Source organism: Panthera uncia, chromosome D2 (assembly GCF_023721935.1).
Source record: "Panthera uncia isolate 11264 chromosome D2, Puncia_PCG_1.0, whole genome shotgun sequence".
NCBI classification, from domain to species: domain Eukaryota; kingdom Metazoa; phylum Chordata; class Mammalia; order Carnivora; family Felidae; genus Panthera; species Panthera uncia.
The window spans coordinates 55,672,419-55,696,886 of NC_064818.1; the positions used below are offsets into that span (position 1 = coordinate 55,672,419).

At 36.6% G+C, this 24,468-nt stretch overlaps 1 protein-coding gene across 2 annotated transcripts in view; it reads right to left on the reverse strand.

Moving 5' to 3' along the window:
- Positions 1-24,468, reverse strand: part of HPSE2 (heparanase 2 (inactive)) — a 404,410-nt gene that overhangs the window by 205,162 nt on the left and 174,780 nt on the right. The window contains exon 4 of one of the 2 annotated variants that reach the window (XM_049645558.1): positions 9,732-9,779. In XM_049645558.1, coding sequence (XP_049501515.1) covers positions 9,732-9,779 — 48 coding nt within the window. Of the gene's footprint in view, positions 1-9,727; positions 9,780-24,468 lie in introns of both variants that reach the window. The other variant, XM_049645559.1, reaches the window with a different exon arrangement.

The window sequence follows — 24,468 nt, forward strand, 5'->3', positions numbered from 1 at the left end:
TTGTGAGTTCAAGCCTCATGACAGGCTCTGTGCTGCAGCTCAGAGGCTGGAGCCTGCTTCAGATTCTGTGTCTCCCTCTCTCTCTGCCCCTCACTTGCTCACATTCTGTGTCTCTAAAATGAATAAATGAATAAATGTTAAAAAATTAAAAACAACAACAACAGGTATTTACTGAATTCTCTCCCAAAACCCCACTAAGACAATGGCAATGCGACCAAAAAAAAAAAAGAAGAAAGAAAACCAAAAGGACATTCACCTACATGGTCTCAAAGAACAGGACAGAAAAAGATCACAATAAAGATGTTATTAGAAAACAGAAGGAAGAGGAGGCTGAATTCCCTATCAGTCCCCAGAGCTGGAAGCACAAGGTGTCATCAGGAATAGAAGGGATAGGTGAACTGAAACAGGGCAATTGAAAAACAACTAGATTGTCAGATCCCTACCCTTATGCTACATCAGTGGTTGTTCAAATGTGGTCCAGGGACTCTTGGGAAGCCCCAGGGCCCTTTCGGGGGGGGTCCATGAAATCAAAACTATTTTCATAATTACACAATTATTTGCCATGTTCACTATCATTTTCCCACAAGTGTATAGTGGGGTTTTCCACAGTTCATATGATGTGACAGTGTCACCGCTTTGGTGATTAATGAAACATATAACTCATATTTTCTTGTTTTCTATTCTAGACTTTTCTAAGGGATATTTTTGGTGTATAAGTACATACGCTTTCAAAAGTTAACTCAGTTTGTTCTCAACACTTCTACTGTATTCTTTATAATCTATTTTCTATTATACCTTCTGTAACCTGTGTAACCCCATCATCATTCAATAAGTTATTTATAAATTCTAATGTTTTTCTTATGATTATGGAAATAAAAACACTTTGTTGTCTTGTGTTGCAATAACATTTTAAAATTATTTTGAAGACTTCTCTAAATTTTAAATTTATAAAAAGCATCTTAAGGAGTAGGTAATCATACTGCATGTGGTGCACCACATAGCTGAGGGACTGACAGAGTCTGTACAATCGACATTACTGAATGCCTGCTGAATGAAGCCGGTAAGTTAGTGAAAGAAATCACCCTAGTGCCACTTCTCAACAATTCAGGAATTTGTTAAATTAAAGATCTAGCTGCAAAGGTGAAGACAAAGTTAATATCTCAGAATATTAATGTCTGTATAAGCCTAAAGATGAAGCTTTTTTTCTTGTATCCATCTAATGTCAACACCAACTAATCATTGATAAAGATCTTCTTTCATGGGAATGACACTAAAATATACTTGGTGTATTGGCACTACATATAGATAGATGAAATATAGAAAGCGTTAGATAAGTTATTTGGTTCTCATTTGTATTGGAAAAACTATGTTGACATTTGAACTGATGGTACAAAAGCAACAGTGGACAAAAGTACACAATCAAGTCAGGAGCAGCAGACTGCTGGGGACTACTGTCACATACTTGCAATAAAACAAAAATGGCAATTTCACTTAATAATTTCTGTGATCAAGTAATAAAACTAATAACTTTATTAAATTTTAACCTGAGTACACATTTAAAAAAATATTCTATATGAATAAATAGAAATAAACATAAAAGACTTCACCTCAACAGCAACTGAGTTGCAAACTGAACTGGTCATGTTTTTCATAGGACAATTTTTTTATTAAAAGAATGACAGGCAAATTTTAGTTGTTCAGACTTGGGTATTTAGAAGATATTTTTTTTCAAAAATGAACAAAACAAGCATGTCACTTCAATGAAAACAATCAGAACTTGCTGCTGATTATAAATTTTGAGCTGTTAGGTGAAAATGAGAATTTTAGAATATTTGTACCTGCTATCATGAGCTTGTCAGCTTCCCAAACCTTAACAAGGCTTTTCTGATTAGGTCAGTGGTGATATTAATGAATGTGCTTTTTTTTTTTTTTTTTTTGAGGTTTCATAATGAAATATGTTAGCATTTGGGAGATCTGTATAACACATAACTCAGTAAAGCAATATTTTTCCAAATGATCAATGCATGATGTTACAGAATCATGCATGGGTAAAAGATATATTCAAAACATAAGACCAACATACTTTTATACATCGGAGTCTGAAAAGTTCACTGATATGGCTTCATATTTCACACTACAACTAACCTTTAGGAAACTATCACTTAACTGAATTTTGGTGTAGTATCTAGAAAAATAGCCATAATAATCTGAAAAAGGTTATTCAAGTAATCCTCCCTTTCCTAGATACGTATCTCTGGGAGGGAAAATTTTCTTCATAATCTTTTTTTTTTAAATTTTCTTGAAATGTTTATTTATTTTTGAGAGAGAGACAGAGAGTGAGTGGGGAGGGGCAGAGACAGAAGGAAACACACAATCTGAAGCAGACTCCGGGCTCTGAGCTGTCAGCACAGAGCCTGATGTGGGGCCCAAACTCATTAACCGCAAGATCATGACCTGAGCTGAAGTTCGATGCTTAACTGACTGAGCCACCCAGGCACACTAAAATTTTCTTCATATTCTTAAACTCAAACAACATATTGCCATAGAACATATAAGAAGACATGTCTGCACATCTTCAATTAAGCTAGGTATTAAAGAGATCTGCATGAATATAAAATAATGCCAATCTCCTCACTTAATTTTTTTTGTTTTTGAGAAAATATAGTTATTTTATAAAATACATTTTTTATGGTAAAAATGTAATGGGTTTATTATTTTAAAATAAACATTAAAAAAATTTCTGTTTCAATTCTAATATAGTAAATATCTATAAATATGATTTTCCTAAAAATTATTTTGGGCACTCAATGTTTTTCAAGAGTGAAAGGGTTCTGAGACAAAAATGTTGGAGGACCACTGCCCCCTACACAGTTAAGAAACTGTTGCATTTCCGATAAAGCAGCGCATCAGCCTTAGTTAAGCCAGAGTCGGAGACACCATGCACAGTTGAGGTGGGGTCAACCATACTGCAAACAAGAGGAGTAAAAAGCCTACATAGTAAACAATAAGATATCTAGTCCCCTTCCTCAAATGTGAGAATACCTGCTGACTTATATTTCTGAGATGAGAGAAGGGAGAATTCTTCTCTGGAAAAACTAAATTACATAAGAGAAAAAACCAACAGATATAGACAGTTAAGAGTACCCTAATATAACAACCCAGCCAGATCACCCTACATAGACCCCCATTATTAAGAAGAAATATCCATAAACAAAAATGTCCAATCAGCTTTACATGCCTCTTTCTTAAATATGAGTAGAGATCCAAGAATCATTTGACATTTGAGGAAAATCTTTAATGTGAAAGACAAAAACCAAAATAAAGAAATGGCAGAAGGAGAGAAGAACATAGAGGAAACAATTTAATACAGAAATCATAAAAAAAAAATATTGGAGAAAGAAAGAAACAAAAGAAGGAAGGAAAGGAGGGAGGGATGAAGGTGGGGAGGGAAGGAATAGAAAAGAAGAAAAGGAGCAAAATAAACAAACACCTAAAGTTGATATCCTCAGAGAGAAAACAGAAGATAACTGCATCCAGAAATAAGTAAATAAGTAAAGGAGAGGTCATTAACAGGAAGGCTTGAGGAACAAAAAGAGCTTTTGGAAATTAGATATATGATAACAGAAATGAAAATGTCAACAGAAAATTTAGATGATTAAGTAGATTTATCAGAAAACAGAAGAAAAAGAAAGGAGAGAAAATATATAACAATTAGAGTACTATTTGAGGAGTCCTGATATCTGACTAGCAGAAGTTCCAGAAAGAGAAAACACAAAAAATAAAATGAAGAAAATTATCAAAGAAAAAAAGATCAAGAAAATTTCCCAAACTGAAGGGTATGAATTTCAGATTGAGAGGATCTACATCTAGTGAACAGAATATAAAGACAGTTGCAAAAAGGATCACTGGGGACAAGGAAAAGATCTTAAATGCACCAAGAGAGAGAAAAAAAAAACACAAAACAAGGCAAATAAAAGAACTGGAGATTAAAAAGGCATTGGATTTCTCAACAGTTACAGGAAAAACTAGAATAAAATGGAATTAAAGCATCAAAATCTGAGGGAAATCTGTATGCATCCAAAATATAAATCAAACTCTAATACAAGGTCTCAACATGTTTACCCCTCATTTATCTTTTCTCAGGAAGTTCCTAGAAAAAAAAAATGTTCCACCAAAATGAGGGAGTAAACCTCAAAAAAAGGCATGGATCCAATAAATAAAGAGAGTCAAAAGGAATCCCTACGATGATGGTGAAGGGAGATCCCAGGACAACAGCTGTGCAGGAAGCACTGAGATCAACCCAGTCCAGATGGGATCAGAGGAGGGATGGCTTCAGGACAGCAGGACAAGGACAAGATGAAACTGATGGCTACCTGGGGTGTCTGGATAGAGAGAGAGAGAGAGAGAGAGAGAGAGAGAGAGAGAGAGAGAGAGGAGGTTTACCCCTCTGGTACAGAGTTTAGGGATGAATTAGGGATAGATTAATAGGAAACTAGGTGAATGAAAAAGAGACAGTTATTAGCTCCAGGGAAAACAGGAAGTTGTGAAAGAAAGAAAGAAAATAACCATAGCACACTACATTCTCTGCTGTGAGTCATATTTACATAGTAATAAAAATGTGAATGCTGAACTCTGATCTAACCAATACTTCGATATAAAATATTGGAAGATGGGGAAAGTAAAGTATTTCAGCGTATGAAGAGCTAGAGAGGTATGAGAGCTAAATTCTCATATTCCATAGTAGGAAGTTTATAGATAATATTTGAACTGGAAAAAAAATCAAGACATAGCAGCATCAGACTGTTGTTTAGAAATATGGAAACAAATAGAAGTGGCTAAAATTGTGACATTTGTTTCTGGAGAGGTGAATATGGGGGTGAGAAGGGTGGAGCTGGGTACTGATGGTTTCTATTATAAACAAAAATGCAATATGTGCTTATTACAGAAAAATAGAAAAGTAAAAATGGGAATAAAAGAGTCTCAATACTCCCTACATCTAAAGATAAACACTATTAACCTATTAGTGCCTTTTGAGTTTATGTGAATTTTTATATATTATTGAAGTATGATTTGTATATTTTATATTTTACTTTATTCACTTAACAAAAGCATTTTCCCAATTCTTATGTTTTCCACATAAATATTTTCACAGCAATTTATTATATTATATAATAGATACCATTATTTAGTGTAACAATTTAGGCTTTTCCACAATATTTTATTATAAAAAATTTCTAACAGAGACAGGTAGAAATATATAGTGTATATAGTGTGTGTGTGTGTGTGTGTGTGTGTGTATATATATATATATATATATATATATATATATATAAAATGTATAGTGAAAACCGTAGGTCTACCACCTAGGTTCTACAATTAACATTTTACTACACTTTCTCTATCTCACATTTATCAATCTATCACTCTATCCATTCATTGATCCATTTTATGTTTTTAAGCATTTCAAAGTAAGTTGTAGACAACACTTTATCAGGCATATTGTTAACTAGAGTTAACATCTGTTTATAGTTCTTTTTCTTAAGTAAATTTTACATATATAATGATATGCACAAATCTTAAGAATGCCATTTGATGAATTTTAACAAATGCACATTCCTATGTACCCAAATCCCCTATCAAGATTACAATCATCCCAAAAAAATTCCTCATGTGCCCTTCCCTCTCAATCCATATCCCTACCCTCTACAACCTATAAAAGCAATGTTCTAATTTTTAAAACTTCATATAATTGCAATATAGAAATGTTCTTTTTAATATAAGGCTTTTTCCACTTAGCATAATGACTCTGAGATTCATCCATGTTGTGGAGTATATCATTAGTTTGTTCTTTGACCTTGCTGAGGCACATTCCTTTGTATGAATACACAACAGCTTGTTTAATCTATTCTGTTGCTGATGGACACCTGGGTTGTTTCTAGTTTTTGCCTGCTATGAACATTCTTTATTTTTTTAATGTTTATTTATTTATTTTGAGAGAGAGAGTGAGAGAAAGAGAGAGAGAAAGAGAGGGAGAGCTGTGGGGGGGGGGGCAGAGAGAGAGGAAGATAGAGGATCTGAAGCGGGCTCTGCTCTGACAGCAGAGGGCCCAGTGTGGGGCTAATTCCATTACCTAAGTTATCTCAGGGTTTCTATTTATTGCTCATTCTTTGGCCATGGGTCACATTTTTCTGTTTCTTTGCATATCTAGTAATTGTTTAATTGTATACTGTGAAGTGTGGATGATATTTTATAGAAACAGAAGAGTGTTTGTTTTGGATCTAGCAGGAAGTTGGATGAACGGCTGATCATCCAACTTGTGGCAGCTTCAGTTTACGCTTTGTTAGGGTGAATCTGCTTTGGCTACACATTAGAATTAGGGAAAATCCTTTGTCCCAGGACAAGACTTTCCTCATGAGGCATAACTCCTAATTTTCACTGGAAAGCACAAGGTGTTTATCAAGTCTCTCTAAATCTGTGAAATTCAAGTTCCAAGCTGTCCCTCATGTGACAGATTGCAGCTGAAATCACTCTTCAACTTTTTCAGGTTTCCAGTTGTTATTTTCTACCAGGCTCCTTGGAGTCTCCCTTGAATATGCACATTTCATGGATCAGGCAAAGATCTGAAGGAAGTTTATGTGCATATTTGGTGTTTTGCCCATAGCTCCTTCTTTCTGAGATTTCTACCTTCTGATTCCTTCTGAGATCTCAAACCAATATAATCATGTATTTTGTTTGAGTTTTAGCCACAACATACTGCATGGATTCTTAAGTAACCACAGATCTCACTAGTATCATTCACTTCTTTCAAGGATTGAATAACTTTTTCCAGTTTTTGCTGCCTTTTGGTCGCTCTCCAGTGTGTGTGTGTGTGTGTGTGTGTGCACGTGCGTGTGTGTGTATTATTTATTTATTATTTATTTGGTCCAGATTTAGCACTGATAACTGATACAAACTACTGCACTACTTCTGTAGTTGGAGCTTCATCCCAGTAACTCTTGCTGGGTTGGGCAGAACCAATCATTAAGTCATGTATCTTCTACTCAAAATCCAAAAGCATGAACTTTCAAATCAAAACAGGCTAACTATATAGACCTATTTATTTATTACTTCGGATCAGGGTTCTTGTTCAAGCTCCAAGCTCAATATTCCAGTACTGAATTGATTCTTTTGGCTACCTATATATCGATATATATTGGCAAATTCTATGTTCTTTTAATTTTTTCTGATAATGACTCTTGATTTCTTTACATTATTAAGAAATTCACCTCGACATTTCTCAGGGTTAGAGAAACATGGTATTTGGCTTTAATTTTCATTGAATTCTCCTGGCCAGGATTTCCTGGAATTGTTCCATGACTACTCCAAGTCTTGATTGAAAACTATGGCTGGAAGGGATAAATGGTGGATTCCAGGTGCTACTGGTTGTCCCCAGATGAGCGCTAGTCCTGAAGCCAAAAGAAACACAACCTCTTGCCTGCTTTGGGGGGTATTTTTAGAGTAGTTGCAAACACATGACATTTATCTTGAGAAGTGGCCAATATTTTAAAAATAGCTAATAAACAAAATATATTTATAAAAATTTTATTTCTCCACTATAAACAAAATACTGTGCTCACTTCATTCCATTTGTGCTATGGAAAGTGTTTGAATATGGAAGAAAAACTTTTTCCAATCCTCCTTGTCAGTCATAGTAACTGAGTAAGCCTTACATTCTTACCCAATAGTTTTCATACACTGATCTCTTAATTTCTCCTTATAAACACTGCAAATTCTTCAAGCTCCAGCCTTTACACTACATTATCCAGATAGCCTTTGATTAAAGACAGTGAAGAGAATTTGAATTGCCCAGTAGAATGTAATGTTTTCAGTAAAAAAAGCATTGTTGTGTAATCAAAGTAGTAACAGTTAAGAGAATAGCCCTTGGAGTGAGACAGACTCAACTTTAAGTTCACAATCTGCCATTTACTGTGTAATGTTTGGATTTTCTACAACTTCCTTTAAGTTATGTAAGAGATAAAAGTATCCCCAAACTCATTTGGTTGCTGTGAAGATCAGTTATGGTAAGGCATAAAAGGTTTACAACAGTTCCTGCCACATTATGATCATCACTATTGTTATCTTCTCTCAGTAAAGGCCCAATAAACAATAGACTAAATAAGCATTTTGGAACTAAATGATATTCTGGTGGAACAGAAAAACACACAAATTACAATAATAAATTAAGAGAAAAATATAAGTTGTATAAAGTACCATGGAAAAAAAAGAGCTAAGAAAGAAAATTAAACACAATCTGTTTCAGATAGGATCATCAGGGAAGGCCTCTCAAAGAAGATAACATGTCAGTTGAGTATTTAGAGATGAGAAGGAGCTAGCCACATAAACAAATAGGACAACAGCATTCTAGGCAGAGACAATAGCACATACAAAGATCCTGAGGAAGACATGCATGTGAACCTTCTAAAAAATGAAAGACCATTATGGTGTTGGGACAGAATTAGTAAGGTTAGGGTGGTACTAGAGGTCAAACTACTAGAAGCAGCAGAGGTCAAACACAAGGCACCTTCCTTATAGGACAGAGTAGAGAGTTTGGCCTTTTGTCTAAGTGCAAAGGGAAGCCACTGAGGGGTTTTAAACATGGGGAAGACAAGATCCTTAGACCTACTCAATCCATGACTCACAAAACAAACTGAAGGAGGATAAAAATTTCTGGAAACCTTTAGAACTTGATGTTTAGAGAAACTAAGTACAAATGGCTAATAAAATATTTTCCATTATGATTGAAGTTATTGATTGCTAACAGTCAAAAATCCTTTTGGGATAATTAATGAAGATTTCATCCACTGTTCTTGCTTTCACAACTGTCATGCATCCCAAAGGATACTGTGACCACTTAAAACAGAGGAAGTAAATGTGTTAGGCAGGTAGGTTTAGAGTCACTGAGAAAGGTGGTCATAGTTGACAGCTATGAGGGCCCAGAATAGGAGCACATGTCTGAGCCGTGGGGACTACATTAGATGAGAGATGACCTGGAAGATGCTGTGGGATAGATTTCTTAAAAAAAGGAAGGGCAAGATTCCAGTAAAAAATTGGTGAGACATTGTGAGATACTGACATGCCAGCACAAATACCATAAGGAAACTTAAAATTAATTTATGTATCTGATAATTATCTTTACAAATCAAGATACCCTTAAGGTAACAGGTCTTTCCCACTGTAAGCTTCTTCCTGGAATACTGGGGTTTATCTTCTCTTGAGGCTGTTTCATTCCCTTCATATTCCATTTTTTAAAATTGCTTCATGTTAGTAACACTCTAGGCACTATTTAACACCACTGCCATTACCATAATGAAGTGTTGCTATTTTTCACATGATATGTTGACTATTGAACACTACTTCCTCTCTTAAGGAAATTTATTCTCAAGGAAAAGCTCAGATGAGTGGTGGCATGCTCAGATTCCCATTACCTGTTCACTGATGACATATTAATTTAAAAGTGTCCATAATAGCTGAGCTTTTAGTGTTTTTTAAAAAAAAATTGCAACAACAAAACAAAATTATATTCCCATGAGATAGTATGCATCATAAGAACAGCTTTGGAGTTAGTTTTAACTTTTTCTCTTGGAGGATAGAGAGTGGCTTATTAGATGTCAGGTATAAACTTCGTAACAACTTATTATCTCTCATTTCACAGTAGCTGATAATAAGTAAGAGCAAAAATGGTGAATACCTACTGTTGCCAGGTAACTGCATCCACTGTGCTTCCTGCCACCTTCATGAATCTATAAGGAACAGAAAGAACAAATAAAATAAGCTGAGACATAGATCAGGCCAATCTTTGGGCTGAGAGTCCACAGCCACAATTATGGCCTATCTGGAGTTACTACAAGTTAAAGTATACAGAAGGTGAAGGTAAGGGTACTTTCAGCTCTCCACATGTCCTTTACCATCTAGAAATCAAGACCCCAGTACAGCATGCTCTCTATGTCTGTCTTCCCAAGCCCTTGCCTGATGGCTTCCACATCACTTTCCTGATGAACAAAATTTCTCTCTCCCATTTTCTATTCTCTGAAGACTCTGAAATCTGCTAGGAAACAAATAAACAGTAACATTTCCCAGAATGATATCACAATAGATAGATGCCTTTGAAAAACCTTAGTCCTCTCCTTCTGAAGAGAGCATGGCAAAACCCAATTTAGTTATGTAAGTATAAAGCACTATCAAATACACCCCAGGGATGGCTGCCATGCCTATCTGAGTGTAGAAAACTGAATACCACACAGAGAAATCTTTTTTTTTTTTTTAGTGTTTCAAGTTTTTATTTAAATTCTAGTTAGTTAACATACGGCGTTATGTTAGTTTCAGGAGTAGAATTTAGTGATTCATCACTTACATATAACACAGAGACATCTAACTATTTCTGAAGCAGTGAAGTAGAGGACTGCTGTCATGTCAGTGTCATCTGACATTTGCTCAGCTCAAAAGGGAAACCAGACCTGTTTCCTCACAAAACACACAGCAAAGCCTTGCTTTATTAATCCCCCATCCTTCTATGCTTCTACCAAAACCAAAGAACTGGGAAGAAGCATACAAGGCCCCACAGATGCCACAAGGTGTCATAAACTTCAAGTCTGTGAATGACCCAACTACCTACTTGTCTCCGTTATCTCCATCCACATGTTCTGAGGCCATCTGCTGTCAAAGCCATTGTTACTATTTGAGACAGTTACACCCAGATACAGGAAATCAAAAGGAGTTTCTCAGTTCTTCAAGATATTCCTTTCAACCCTGAGACCTTGGAGGGGAACTCTTCTTCAGACAGAAGCACTCTTCCATCAATACATCATAACCAAAGAACTCTTTCGCTAAGAAGGGAGACAGTGTTTTGTCAAGAAGGTCCTATCCCACCCTATCCCAGCACAATCTGGCAGGGAGACACATGGCAAAGGGGTTGCCATGTGCTGCCCAAACAGAGGCTCTGCTTTGTCATGATGGTGGAAGAGTACTTAATCTTTGCAGGACTGAAAGAGAGAGAGAGAGGATGCCAGTACTGCTGTTTAGCATTGCAGTGAACTTTATAAAAGATGACAAAGAAGGAGAGGGAGATGGGGTCGATAGGAGAAAGAGTATGGGAGAGGAGGGGAAGGGGAGGAGGTGGCAGCTTGGTTCTTGTCTGTACGGCTTTGTCTGTTTTCTCCAGTACCATTTAGTAGTCCAGGAGCAAGAATATGGGAAATGGAACATAGGCGTGATCAAGGAATGGAATTGGTTTGATGGGTAAGACCAAAATGTAAATGGAGATTGAAGGGAATGAGTACGTACTTAGTACCAGCCATTCACATGTGTTATTTCTTATAATTCTCAAAACTCTTTTGCTTGGTAAGATGGTTATTATTGATTCCATTATACGAATTACTAACTTCTCTCCTGGCTGGAGAAAGAGTGTCTCCAGACATCCCAAACAGCCCATTTTTATGGAGTTATGCCACCCCTCTTAGTAGCACTTCTTGGGAAGCAGTGCATGACGAAGCAAAGCAATAAATACAAGCTGGAAAATTTTGAAAATAGAAATATTTTATGTAAAATTGTCTTAATTTACATATAAAATAACCATAATAAAAATAACACTAACATTTATAGCGATTTATCATTATAAGATGTTTTTTAGCTTCTTGTAGATATAATTTCACATAGCCTCAAAACCACCTGGAACGTAGTGAATATTTCTGATTTATGGTGCAGAAGGCTGAATCTGGTAGAGGTTATGTGACTTGCTCAAATTCATAGAGCTAGTGTGGACTAAACCCAGGTTCTCTGACTCCAAGCCCTACCCTCTTTCAAGGATTCTATGCTGCCTCCAAGCTGTTTTCACTGAGGCCAAGAAGTACAGTAGAACTCTAAGATGCAAAAAAAATAAATAAATAAATAATAATAAGTTGAATTCTTGCCTTGAGAAAATACTAGCAATTTGCCTTCTTTGCTTGTTGGCTTCCTCTCAGACTTGAGCATTTCATGCCTATTTGTAAGAGAATATGATGAAGCAGGTATCAAAAGCGACTGACCAGGGGCCTCTGCCATACTACAACCACCCTAAAGCCAAGGAGAAAGACCCAGAGACCATCAGCTATCAGAGTTTCTGTTGCTGTACTACTCGTACAAACTAATTGCTGTGGGACAGCAAGTCAAGGGAGCAGTTAGCTCTACCTTCTGTGGTGTTATAAGAGAGATAAACATTGAGAAAAGCTTTATACTGCACATGATACTGAATATGGCATTGAAAGAAGGGTAGGATTTTGCCATGAAGAGCAGGCCAGACATAAGAACAGCCTGAGCAAAGCAAGGTAGAAGCAAGGTGGTGTGTTCTCAGGAGTCCAACATGACTGGATGTTAGAGGACAGGTAAGGGAATGACAGGAAGTCAGGCTGGTCAGGTCACTAGCTGCTAGCCTATGATGCTAACAAGTCTGGTCTCTCCCCCTTAACAACTAGGTACAAGTTCAGCTCCCATTTATCTTTGTAGGACTAGTACCCAACATAATATTGCAAAATACAGCTGGCTCTTTCTTCACATATATTTGTTGGATTTATCCTGTGTCTAAACAAATGAGGGAGTATCAGGATCAGATTTGAGTTTCAGGAAGGATCACTCTGGCTATGGTAAATGTGAAAGGTACTGCTGTGGACAAACAGGAAGGAGATGACTGCAGAGAGATGGGAGGCTTGGAATGTAAGAATGAAAAAAGACCCACCGAGTAACACTGATGGAGCACTCAAGAAGTTGATGGGCAACCCAGGAACAGACTTTTGATGCTGATGTTGGTGAATATATTCCAATTCTCTTGAAAATGCCTCAAAGAACTGGAAGTAAATAGTCACTGATGATAACAGCTATGCATTCACAAGAAAATTAGGAGGAAAAAAAATCATCAATGCCCTGCTTGGCTAAAAGGGTCTGGGCTGGGTAGGCAATTAAGAAGACACCTGGGGTGCCTGGGTGGATCAGTGGGTTAAGTGTCCAACTTTGCCTCAGGGCTTGATCTCCTGGCTCTGGAGTTCCAGCCCACATGGGGCTCTGTGCTGACAGCTCAGAGCCTGGAGCCTGCTTCAGATTCTGTGTCTCCCTCTCTCTCTGCCCCTCACCCACTTGCACTCTGTTTCTCTCTCTCTCTCTCTCTCAAAAAAAAAAAAAAAAAATTAAAAAATTAAAAAATAAGAACTCATCTAATTTGGTGTCTTAAAAGTTGGAAACTTGTTCTTCATGATACTATAATCTGGGGATCCTCATATGTATTGGATAGTTTGTTCTGCTATAGGTTGATAATTAAGTCCTTAAGTAACTTTCCATTATTAAAAGTAGCAGTATAAAAAGAGTGGGAAAACTAGAGTTAGGAACATTCAAAGTAAGGCTAATATTCTCCCCCCACAACCTACCCCATATTCCTCAAAGAAAATCTATAAAATCTATAATTAAATATAAAATATATTGGACCCTTATATAGAATATTATAGTTTACAGAGAAATATTTTTAAATTGAATAAAGGAAAAGACCTACCATGATCCTGGATAGGAAAATCAATTATCCTTCCTAAACTAATTTATGGGTTTAATGAAATTCTAATAAAAAAACCCAGCAGATATTTTTGAAACTTTGAAAAATCATTCTAACATTCATCTCGAGGAAGCCAAGAATATTCTTAAAAAATGGAATAATGAGGGGACATTTATTTGATCTACCATATAATAAAATATACCATAAACCCCACAATTATTAAAACATTCCTAGGAATTAGAAAGGAGATCTTAGGAACTAATAAAGAGATTAGGAATTAGTAAGGAGACCTATGGCACAGAACAATTTTTTTAAGTTATACATACGAATTTATTACATGGAAAAGAATTTTAGTATATGAAAAACTGAAGCATTTTTTTAATGATGCTATGTGATTTGTGGCTATTTGGGGGAAAAAATTAAAGTCAGATCCTCACTTAAGATCATATTTTGTATAAGAAATCAAAATAGTAAAATATGGTTTAGTTTCATTATATTTAAAGAATATTTCAATTACAATGTAATATTTAGAAACAAACGATATTATTATCTTTAGTAGTATATTGAAGCAATAGAAAAGCTGTTTTAGCTAACTTTGAGGAAATGCCATTATTAAATATGTATTCACATGAAAATTGCTATAAACTACGTTCTTCCTTTTTCCCTCCTAGCCAAATGATGAAACCAACTTCAAACATATGGAAGCATTTCTACACTTATTCTGAGGAGCAAAAATCTAATTCACAAATAATGTCAAACAAAATATGCATTTCCCAATACTACTAAGATGACCAAACATACCCTTATTTTTTGAGAAGTATAAAAAACTTATCTCAAATGAGGGAAATGTTCTGTTTTCAGAAGTCTTTGATATATATTTTTAAAACTAAAATACAAAAAACAACCACAGAAATAACACATAAAGGAAATTAATTAGACAAAACCCCAAGGAATAGACATTACTGAGTCTGGGGGCTTCCCCCCACCCCCATGCTCCTTCCCTGAAAATTAGGGCTCTCTGTAACTACCCTATATCTGTATCATTTCTATACTTTGTTTTTATATCTATATTGGCACTGTGGAAGGTAACAAGTCCAAAAAGATCATCATTTTCTTTGTTCAAATTTAACATTGATGGATTCTTCTGCTCTCTAGTTCTGCGTGTTTCTCAGAAACTAGCCCAAACCACATAAATGAGTGACTTCAACACAGCTGCAGAATGCTCAGCAATGGTAATATTAGAGGTGGAATAACATGCACACAGACTAGTGCTGTCAGGAGTGAAATACCACTGGGAAAGTGAAATTCCGTTTAGTGTCTGGTATTATCCAAGGATTTTCAGCCATCTACTTCCATTCTAATCCCTAGATTTAGGTCTATGAATGTATAAGTAAAAGATGACCCAGGATGTGAATAACAAAAGGGGAAGATCTTGGTTTTCCAAAGTTGGATGTCTCCACACCTGAATTATGAAGACAGAAATCCTGGATGATTATCTCAGAGAACAAGAGATGTCTGCCCTCATGCTGACACCTAGTTGTGCAAAGGATAAGAGAGGGAAAGGGCAAAGACTTATATCAAAGGAAATTGGCCAGTGCCAGGCAGACCTTTCAGTATTGGGAGGATCTTTCCCATTGGAGCCAATCTGCTGCTATGGAAAAGAACAAAATATCCCCTTTCATTGTGAGAGTTCCTTTCCTCCCCCAAGAGATCCCAAATCTGGGAGAATTTCTTTCCTTTGTTATCCACCTGCACATATGACGTATCTGAAATATTGTTGAGCCTTCTCTCCCAGGGCATATCACAGCTCTCTCTTATAATAAGGCACATCTTTACTCATGGTCTTTGGGGTTTGATTTTTACTTTTGGACCACAGAATGCAACCCTAAAAACTGGATTCTGAATTTTGCTCCCAGGAAGGAGGATAAATCCTTCACAGGGAACTGGATGTCTAAAATAGGTACAAACTTCAATATGACTGTGGCAGTATGATCTTTTTTCCCTTGTCCACAAAGAGAACTTTGGTTATGTAACTAGCATGAATAAGATATGACAGCCATTCTGCACAAAGCCTAGGAAAAACCTGTGAGAAAATTATTCATCTTGAGTTACAGCAAACCAGGCATCTTCTATTTGGTCCAAAGCCACTTACTTTTCCATGGCTAATTATATATTGAGCTATATATACTAGACACTGCATAGAACAAATGATATATTAATACATCTCTTTCTCTTTCTGTTTCTTTCTCTTTCCCTCCCTCCCTCCTTCTTCCTCTTTCTCCCTCACTTCTCTTTTTCTCCCCACTCCTATTTATATATAATATTACATGGGCAGTAAGCTGATAAATAGCATGGCTATATGTTCATTGACTTTAATAACTAGTGCAACTCTCTACTTAGGCTTCCCTTCTGGCTTACAATTCCTTCAATTTGATAGATTTATAGAGCTTTTAATATACAGGAACTTGAGATGGATGAGATTCTTCAACCAATCTTTCTTGCCAATAAAAGTCACATCCATGAGGTTTAATTTAAGGGCAAACTTGAATGAAAAAAAGGAAAAAAAAAGTTGGCTATCATTTATTGATTAACAGGCATTTGGTAAGTGGTTTACATAATGTACAGCCTTGTAAGTTCTGTATTATCACTTTCATTTTATAGATGAGGAAACTGTGCTCCAGATCACCCAGGTAATAAGTTGCAGAGCTGAGATTCAAACCTAGTTCTGAGTCTAAAGCCCTTGTTTTAACCATGTAAAGATAGCAAACTTGTGATGTGTATAGTGCTGCCCCCTTTTTCTGAGCCCATGGAAGATATTGGTAATAGATCTCAATACTGTCTCACTAATCTGACAATTGACCTAAGAATCCTTCTCAAGACATGTTGCCAGGCACTCTTACCTGGAACTGGCCCCCAGGATGAAGCCTATTTGCTGCTAATGGGGAGTTAAAAGGAGGGAGGCTATAGGACCATGTTTGGAACAAAATGGAGGCAGATGTGAGATAATAATATATAAGGGCAAAATAAGTTTGCTTGATTAAAATGAAGGCAACTGGCAGTGGACTGGGGGATGATGAGAGAAGATACTGAAACAGATCTGGAAGGCTATGGTTGGAGCTGGAAGGTGCTGGTTAGGGGAGTGTTATTATAGACACATCTTGACTGTCTAAAATGTTGCTAAGGAAGTCATAAAGGCTTGGATTCAAGCAAAGAAGGCCTGATATGATTTGCCCTGGCTGTGGAGCCTGGTGGGAAGAAGGAAAAATGCATCAAGATGTCATGATAAATTTCACATGTAAAACTAAACTTTCCAAAAGCTCAAGCCTTGGTATGAAGCTGAGTCCAGAAGAGTGAACAGTGTTGAACTAAGGTGGGAAAGGATTCTATTTTTTCTAGTATGCTAGATCATGTGGCTCTATTAAAAAATGAAGATTCAAGAAAAAAGTACCATAGAGTAGAAAGACCACAGGCCCAAGGAGTCAGACAGGTATCTGATTTAAGACTTGGCTGCATAGCTTATGAGCCATGTGGCCTTGGGCATGTTGTTTAATCTCCCTAAACCATTTCAAATGGAAGGTAACAGCACCTATTTCTCAAAGGCCTTGTGAAGATTAACAAGATAATATGAAGGAACAAGGGTACTGCCCGGTATACTGTTGACACTCAATAAATGTGAGTTTGGTAAATAATTTAACATCTGTGCACCTCTATTCCTTTATCTGTAAAACAAAGATATTAAAACTCATTCTCCTATACTAAAAGGTAGTGATTCTCATGGTTTGGTGTGCAAAGGATGCCTTGGAGTTGCTGTTCAAAATCCTATCTAGGTCCCATCACCCAACATTCTGGTTTGGTAGGTATGCACTGGACCTTAAGAAACATGCAGCATTTTAAAGAAACTCTCTAGGTGCTTCTAATGCAGCAGGACCATAGTGCATACCTTTGACAAATTCTGATCTTAGTAGCACCTGTTAGGGTAGGCCATTCTTGGAAGAGAAAGTAGAGTTCTAAGGGACAGTAGAAGAAGAAAAAAATGAGAAAAGAAATGGAAAAAAAGGAAGTGAAGAAGAATATTTTCCAAGACCATCTGTGTCAAATCTAAGTCTATGCCCCAGGACTCTAGCCTCCTTCTTCAATGTTTTTTCTAATCCCCATCTGACTTCTCTGACTCTGGAGGAAGAGAAAAACATCCTTCATCATAATGGCAATAATTGATAGCCTTGGGCTTAGGGAAGGAATTGGGTTGTTTCTCTAATCAGGAAAGAAGTCCTTTCCAGAAAAAAAAATAAAAGAAAGAAAGTTTAGTAGTAGTAGTCGCTAACACAATGCTTAGCTAGGGAGCAGACCCTTGCAGTAGCCAATGCTTCCTTGTTAATGAGTACTGAACAGCTGCTGGGGGCCTTTCCTCTCTAGAGGCAGAGATGGAAACTCTCTTCTTAGGAACTAAGAGGAATAAATTGTTCTCTCCTCTTGTAGTTTGGTCAAGTCATATAACTCTTTCACAGTTGAAATAAAACAGAACAATTATTAGGAATAACATTGTAATAATTACCCTGTACACCAAATTGTCCCCAGCTGTGCATCTTCTCACTCCAAATGAGAATGTGGTGGTTTCTATGCAGGAGGTGGAGCTGTGATCACCCTCATTATCCTGACATGTTTTTGTAACTAATCTTTCTCGTTTCCATCTCAACTCAATTCTCTAAACTTCTAGGAAAGCTACATAAAGTTATGTGCAAATAAAACAGGAAAAAAACCCACCTTTCCATCCTTGAAATATACTTATTCTTAACAATTATGGCTGATATTCCTTTTGGTGTCAATTGCGCCAAGAACTTTAACTTCATTATTTCATTTAACTCTGCAATAAACCTAAGAAATAGGCTCAGTAGATTGAGCGTCTGACTCTTGGTTTTGGCTCAGGTCATGATTCCAGGGTCATGGAATCAAGTCCCACATCGGGCTCTGCACAGAGCATGGAGCCTGCTTAAGATCCCCCCTCTCTCTCTCCCTCTGTCCTCTCCCCCACTTTCTCTCTCTCTCTCTCAAATAAATTAAAAACAAAAACAAAAACAAAATAAAGAGTAGGTAATTTAATTAGTTCCATTTTATAGAGGAGAAGATTGAGATCTTCTCCTCTATAAAATTCTATACAATTCCTCAAGATGACCTAATGAGTCACTAACCTGGGTGTCATCTAGTTACAAAGTGCATGCTCTTCACCATCCTGCTATTTTTTCCCTAATCCTACTCACCATAGTAGAAAACAGACTGTTGTTTCAATGTCTTTATGGAGAAAGGGACCCATGAAGTAAAAAACATGCATACAGCTCACAAAAGTCATAATGGGACCCCAGTAATACGAACACAGAGTGGTTTTCATCTTTACCTATAGAGCCTTCATTACTATCTATGCTTGAAGTGTTAAGTGGAGTCCATAAATCAGCATTAGACTTAGTAGAAGAATTTGACACAACTCAAGATAGAAATTCTGGACATAAAAAGGCAATTTTTCTGTTTCTGGTTTGTAGACCACTGAGCATATAGCATAGATCATGTGGTCTGCTGTGATGGAGAAGGCCATTATTTGCTGCCTAATTCTCTTCTGCTTTTATCCTTGTTGCCCACATTAGAATGCTTTCCACAGCTCTTTGGGCTGCCATGGGAGCTAAAGGACCTGTCTAGCTTTCTTTTCTAGCATAGATTCAGGTTAGAATATTCCACTAGCTACTCTGTAGATGTTAGGATAACTGCCATTTTCATTTATTCAACAAATTGGAGCACCTGCTATGCATTAGGCTTTTTGCCAGCACTACATACACATTGGTAAATACAACAGACATACTTCCCATCCTCATAATGGGAGTTTGTAATCTTTACCAACAAATAAACATAAAATAAATATGTAGTTTTAAACTATGATAAATGCCATAAAGAAAACCAACAGAGTATGCTGATAGAGAATTACTTAGCTAAATTACACAAGAAAGGTCTTTGATAGATGAGGAGAAACCAGCCATGTGGCAAGCAGAGAGAACACCCTAGAAAGAAAAGCACTTGTGAAAGCCCTCAAATAAAGAGAAGCTTAGTGCATACAAAGCCAGTGAGGCTTGAGTGAAGTAAGAAAAAGGGAAAAATGGAGAAAATAAGAATGAAGAGCTAGGAAGCAGCCAGAATGTTCATTATAGAGCCTTGTCAGATGTGATAAGGACGTTAAATTTTATTCTAAGAGCAATGACAAGTCATTAAAGAGTCTTTAGCAAGAGACTTACATTATGTGAATTATATGTTTGTAAAAGATTTTCTGACAACTGAGTGGTGAATAGATTGGAGAGGAAAAAAATGGAAGCAAGTACACTGATAACTCGACTATTAAAGTGGTCCACGTTCTGAATTCTCCAAATAGTAATTCTTTTGTTATTGTCTGCTCTACTGCCATCCCTCACCTAAATCAGGGTTCACTTTCCCAGTCAGTGTAGTCCAAATACGTTAGTGTACACGAGTCTCTCAAGATGGTCTCTTAAAATAAGACTCTGATCAAATAAGTTTAAGAAATTTTGTGTACTACTGCTAAGAATTTACCCAAGGGATACAGGAGTACTGATGCATAGGGGCACTTGTACCCCAATGTTTATAGCAGCACTCTCAACAATAGCCAAATTATGGAAAGAGCCTAAATGTCCATCAACTGATGAATGGATAAAGAAATTGTGGTTTATATACACAATGGAGTACTATGTGGCAATGAGAAAGAATGAAATATGGCCCTTTGTAGCAACATGGATGGAACTGGAGAGTGTTATGCTAAGTGAAATAAGCCATACAAAGACAGATACCATATGGTTTCACTCTCATGTGGATCCTGAGAAACTTAACAGAAACCCATGGGGGAGGGGAAGGAAAAAAAAAAGAGGTTAGAGTGGAAGAGAGCCAAAGCATAAGAGACTCTTAAAAACTGAGAACAAACTGAGGGTTGATGGGGGGTGGGAGGAAGGGGAGGGTGGGTGATGGGTATTGAGGAGGGCACCTTTTGGGATGAGCACTGGGTGTTGTATGGAAACCAATTTGACAATAAACTTCATATATTGAAAAAAAAATCATTAAAAAAAAAACCTAGGGTATATGTCTTCTGGATAGTTCATGGAATTTGTAGATTCAATTGTGGTTAGTGGAGATTTCTGAAATTTCTACATCCATTGACAAAAATTCTTCCTGAATCTAAAAAAAAAGAAAAGAAAAGAAAAAAAAAAAGAAATTTTGCATGCTAAATCCCCTTCTTGGAGATTCAGGATGTAAACTAATGTATTAAAGGTGTTGGGAAGTGTATACACAAAAATATATTTGTGTATCCCAGTATTTCTCAAACTTACTTGGGCATGGAATGTTTTATTACCCCCTCCCCCAACATAATGTTAATATCCTACAAAAAGTGATATTCACCAGAACATATTTAAGGAAATGCTACCTTAAATCCTTCTAACCAAGAGTTAACTCATTGTTCTTGGTTTACTGAGACCCCATTTCTCCACCTCCTTGTTTATTATTTCAGTGGTTTACACAATATTTTCTGACTCCACATATATTATCTGAGATATCAGCCCTTGTATGATTTATTTCTTCTCTCCACTTCCATCATCTATTTTCTGTCACTTGTTCCTTTACTTTTACATTATAAAAGTTATAAAATTTTCCTTCTTTTCTGTAACCACAATTTTCTTCTTTGTTTCTGTATCTGGATCTTCTATAAGACAGCTTGAGTATCCTGAAATGATCCTCTAAACAGTAATATTTTATCTCAAATTTTCCATCTCTGTCTAATGCTCTGCATATGGGAGATTTTCTTGATTTTATCCTCCACTTCTTTAAAAGAATTCTTTTTAAAAGCTTTTTGAAGATATGATTCAATAGAAATTTATTTAAGTGTACTCTTTAAGTATACAACTCAATAAGTTATATTTATAGAATTATACATAATCTAATTCTAGAATATTTAATTCCAAAAAGAAACTCCATACTTATGAGTGGTCACTCTCCATTTTCCCACAAGCTCCACCAGCCCTACCCAACCACTAATCTATTTTTATAACTATAGATTGCCTATTCTGGTCATTCCATATAAAGGAAATCATACAATGTAGGGCCTTTTGTGACTGGCATCTTTCGGTTAGCAATGTCTTCAAGGTTTATCCATGTTGTGACATATATTGGTATTTCATTTCTTTCTATTGTCCAATAATATTCCAGTGTAGAGATATGCCACTTTTCATTTATGCATTCATCAGTTATGGGTATTTTGTTTTTTTATGCCTTTTGGCTATTATGAATAATGCCACTATGAATATTTGTATACATGTTTTTATGAACACACATTTTGTTTCTCTTGGGTATATACCTAGGAGTGGAATTGCTGAATCATAATGGTAACTCTGTGTTTAAACTTTTGAGTAATTGCCAGACTGTTTTCTGAAGCAGTTACACCATATTACATTCCTACCAGCAGTGTATGAGGGTTCCAGTTTCTCCACATCTCCAATTTGTATTCTTTTTCTTTTCTCCAATATTTATTCTTGTATGTCTTTTTAATCTTGACCATCCCAGGGGATTTGAAGTGTTATCTCATTGTGATTTTGATTTGTATTTCCCTAAATGACTAATGATATTAAGCATCCACTCATGTGCTTACTGGCCATCTGTATATCTTCGTTGGAGAAATGTCTGTCCAAGTCCCTTTTGCTCATCTTTAAAATAGGCTATTTGTCTTTTTATTGCTAATTTGTAAGAGTACTTTATATAAATCTTGGATACAGGTCACTTATTGGTTATGTGAGTTGCAAATATTTTCTCCCATTCTGTGTGTTTACATTTTTGATAGTGTCATTTGATGCACAAAACTTAATTTTGATGAGGTCCAATTAATCAATGTTTTCTTTTATCACTTATCTTTTTAGTGTTGTACCCAAGAAATCATTGTCTAACCTTTATTGGACTTAATTTCAGCAATTATGTTTAGTTTCAAAAGATATCTTTTTGTTCTGATGGTACTTTTTTCACAGAAACGTGTTTTTACTCTTTAAGTACAATAGCTTCCTATATCTTTATGAGGATACTAATTAGAGGTTTTTATTTTTTAAATTCTGGTCTTGAATTATGATTCTTCCTGGGTTTGTTTGTTTGCTTGTTTGTTTATTGGGTTTTCTCCTTCATGCTACTGGTTTCACTTGTAAATTTCTTTAATGTTTATTTAGTTTTGGGAGACATAGAGAGAGACAGCACAAACAGGGGAGGGGCAGAGGAGAGAGAGGGTGACACAGAATCTGAAGCAGGTTCCAGGTTCTGGGCTGTCAGCACAGAGCCTGACACAGGGCTCGAACTCACAAGCTGTGAGATCATGACCTGAGCCAAAGTTGGACACTTAACTGAATGAGCCACCCAGACGCCCCTCTACTGGTTTTGTTCTCATGTCTTGTGGTCTTTGGCTATCTATTCATATTTAAAAGTTAGGGACTAAGTAAATTCTTCTGGTAGCATGAACAGATTTTTCTCAGCTGTTGAATATTTGGGCTTTTTAGGTAAGTCTCTCCTTTCACTGGGATCTCTATTTTATGGGCAGAACTTGTTCACCAACACATTTCACTTTAGAGGGGGAGTACAGTAGGGCATAGACAGCTTTTGGGCTAGGGTATCCCATAGTGCTTTATCTTAGTGTTTTATTATGCAGGAATATCTCTATCTTAGCAATACTAGCTCATCCCTAGGTTATCCTTTCAATTTCTTTGGTGAAGGGATTTGCTTGGAGATGATAGATTGAGTTGTCTTTGCTCTATATTGGCAGGTTAGGGGACTTAAAATAATGGAAGGGAGAGATGAACTGTAAGTGTAGTTCCACTGCAGACAGAATTTAATATAAACCCCTTGGCTTGGTCCCCTTTTCTCACTCCAAACCCTCCTGACTCTCAGCCTTCTGCAAGATGGATTGGCTATCTTTTCCCAGAGCCCATGTTGTCTGGGTTGCCACTTCCTCATTCTGCTTAATCTGTCAACAGGCTTCCATCTGTTTACTGTCTTATAGAAATCTATCAAAAATCTCTCATCAGCTTCTGATCCCTTTTTTGTGTGTTTGTTATTACGAACTTTTTTTTTAAATCAATTTTTAATAGGAATTGGGATGGTGGTTCTAGAAGGAAATGCAGCTTGTCCTCAGATCACTATCCTGAACGTGAAGCACACCCAATAATTTTAAAGCCATCTTTTATTTCTCTAGAGATAGTATTTCATGAATATGAATGTGTGTTCCTCTTGGTATAACTTCCTTTTGAAAGGCTCCCTTTTCTGCATGTGATGGCCCTTGAAAGAGATGTTAACTTCCAAAAGGATGAATTCATCCTTTATCAATTCTCTCATCCCTACCTTGCTGAGATACCCATCAATAAATCATGTCTACCTTAACTTCTCTCCATCTCTTCGGCCATTACCTTAACCCAATCTACCATGGTCTTATAGTGAAACAGTCTTCATGCTGAGCTCTTCTGATCGCTTACTTTTGTACCTTGAAATCTATTTGGCACAAAGAATACAGTAGATGTCACTGCTCTTACAAAAACTCTGTCATGGGGCACCTGGATGGCTCAGTTGGTTAAGCATCTGACTTTGGAACAGGTCATGATCTTGTGGCTTGTGGGCTCGTGCCCCATGTCAGGCTCTGTGCTGACAGCTCAGACCCTGGAGCCTGCTTTGGATTCTGTGTCTCCCTCTCTTTCTACCCCTCCCCCGCTCATGTTCTGTCTCCCTCTGTCTCTCAAAAATAAATAAAAACGTCAAAAATTTTTTTAAAAACCTCTGTAATGATTTTTCATTGCTCATAGAATAAAATATACAACTTCTTTTCCATGGTATACACAGCCCAGTAATGATCTGGTCCTGGC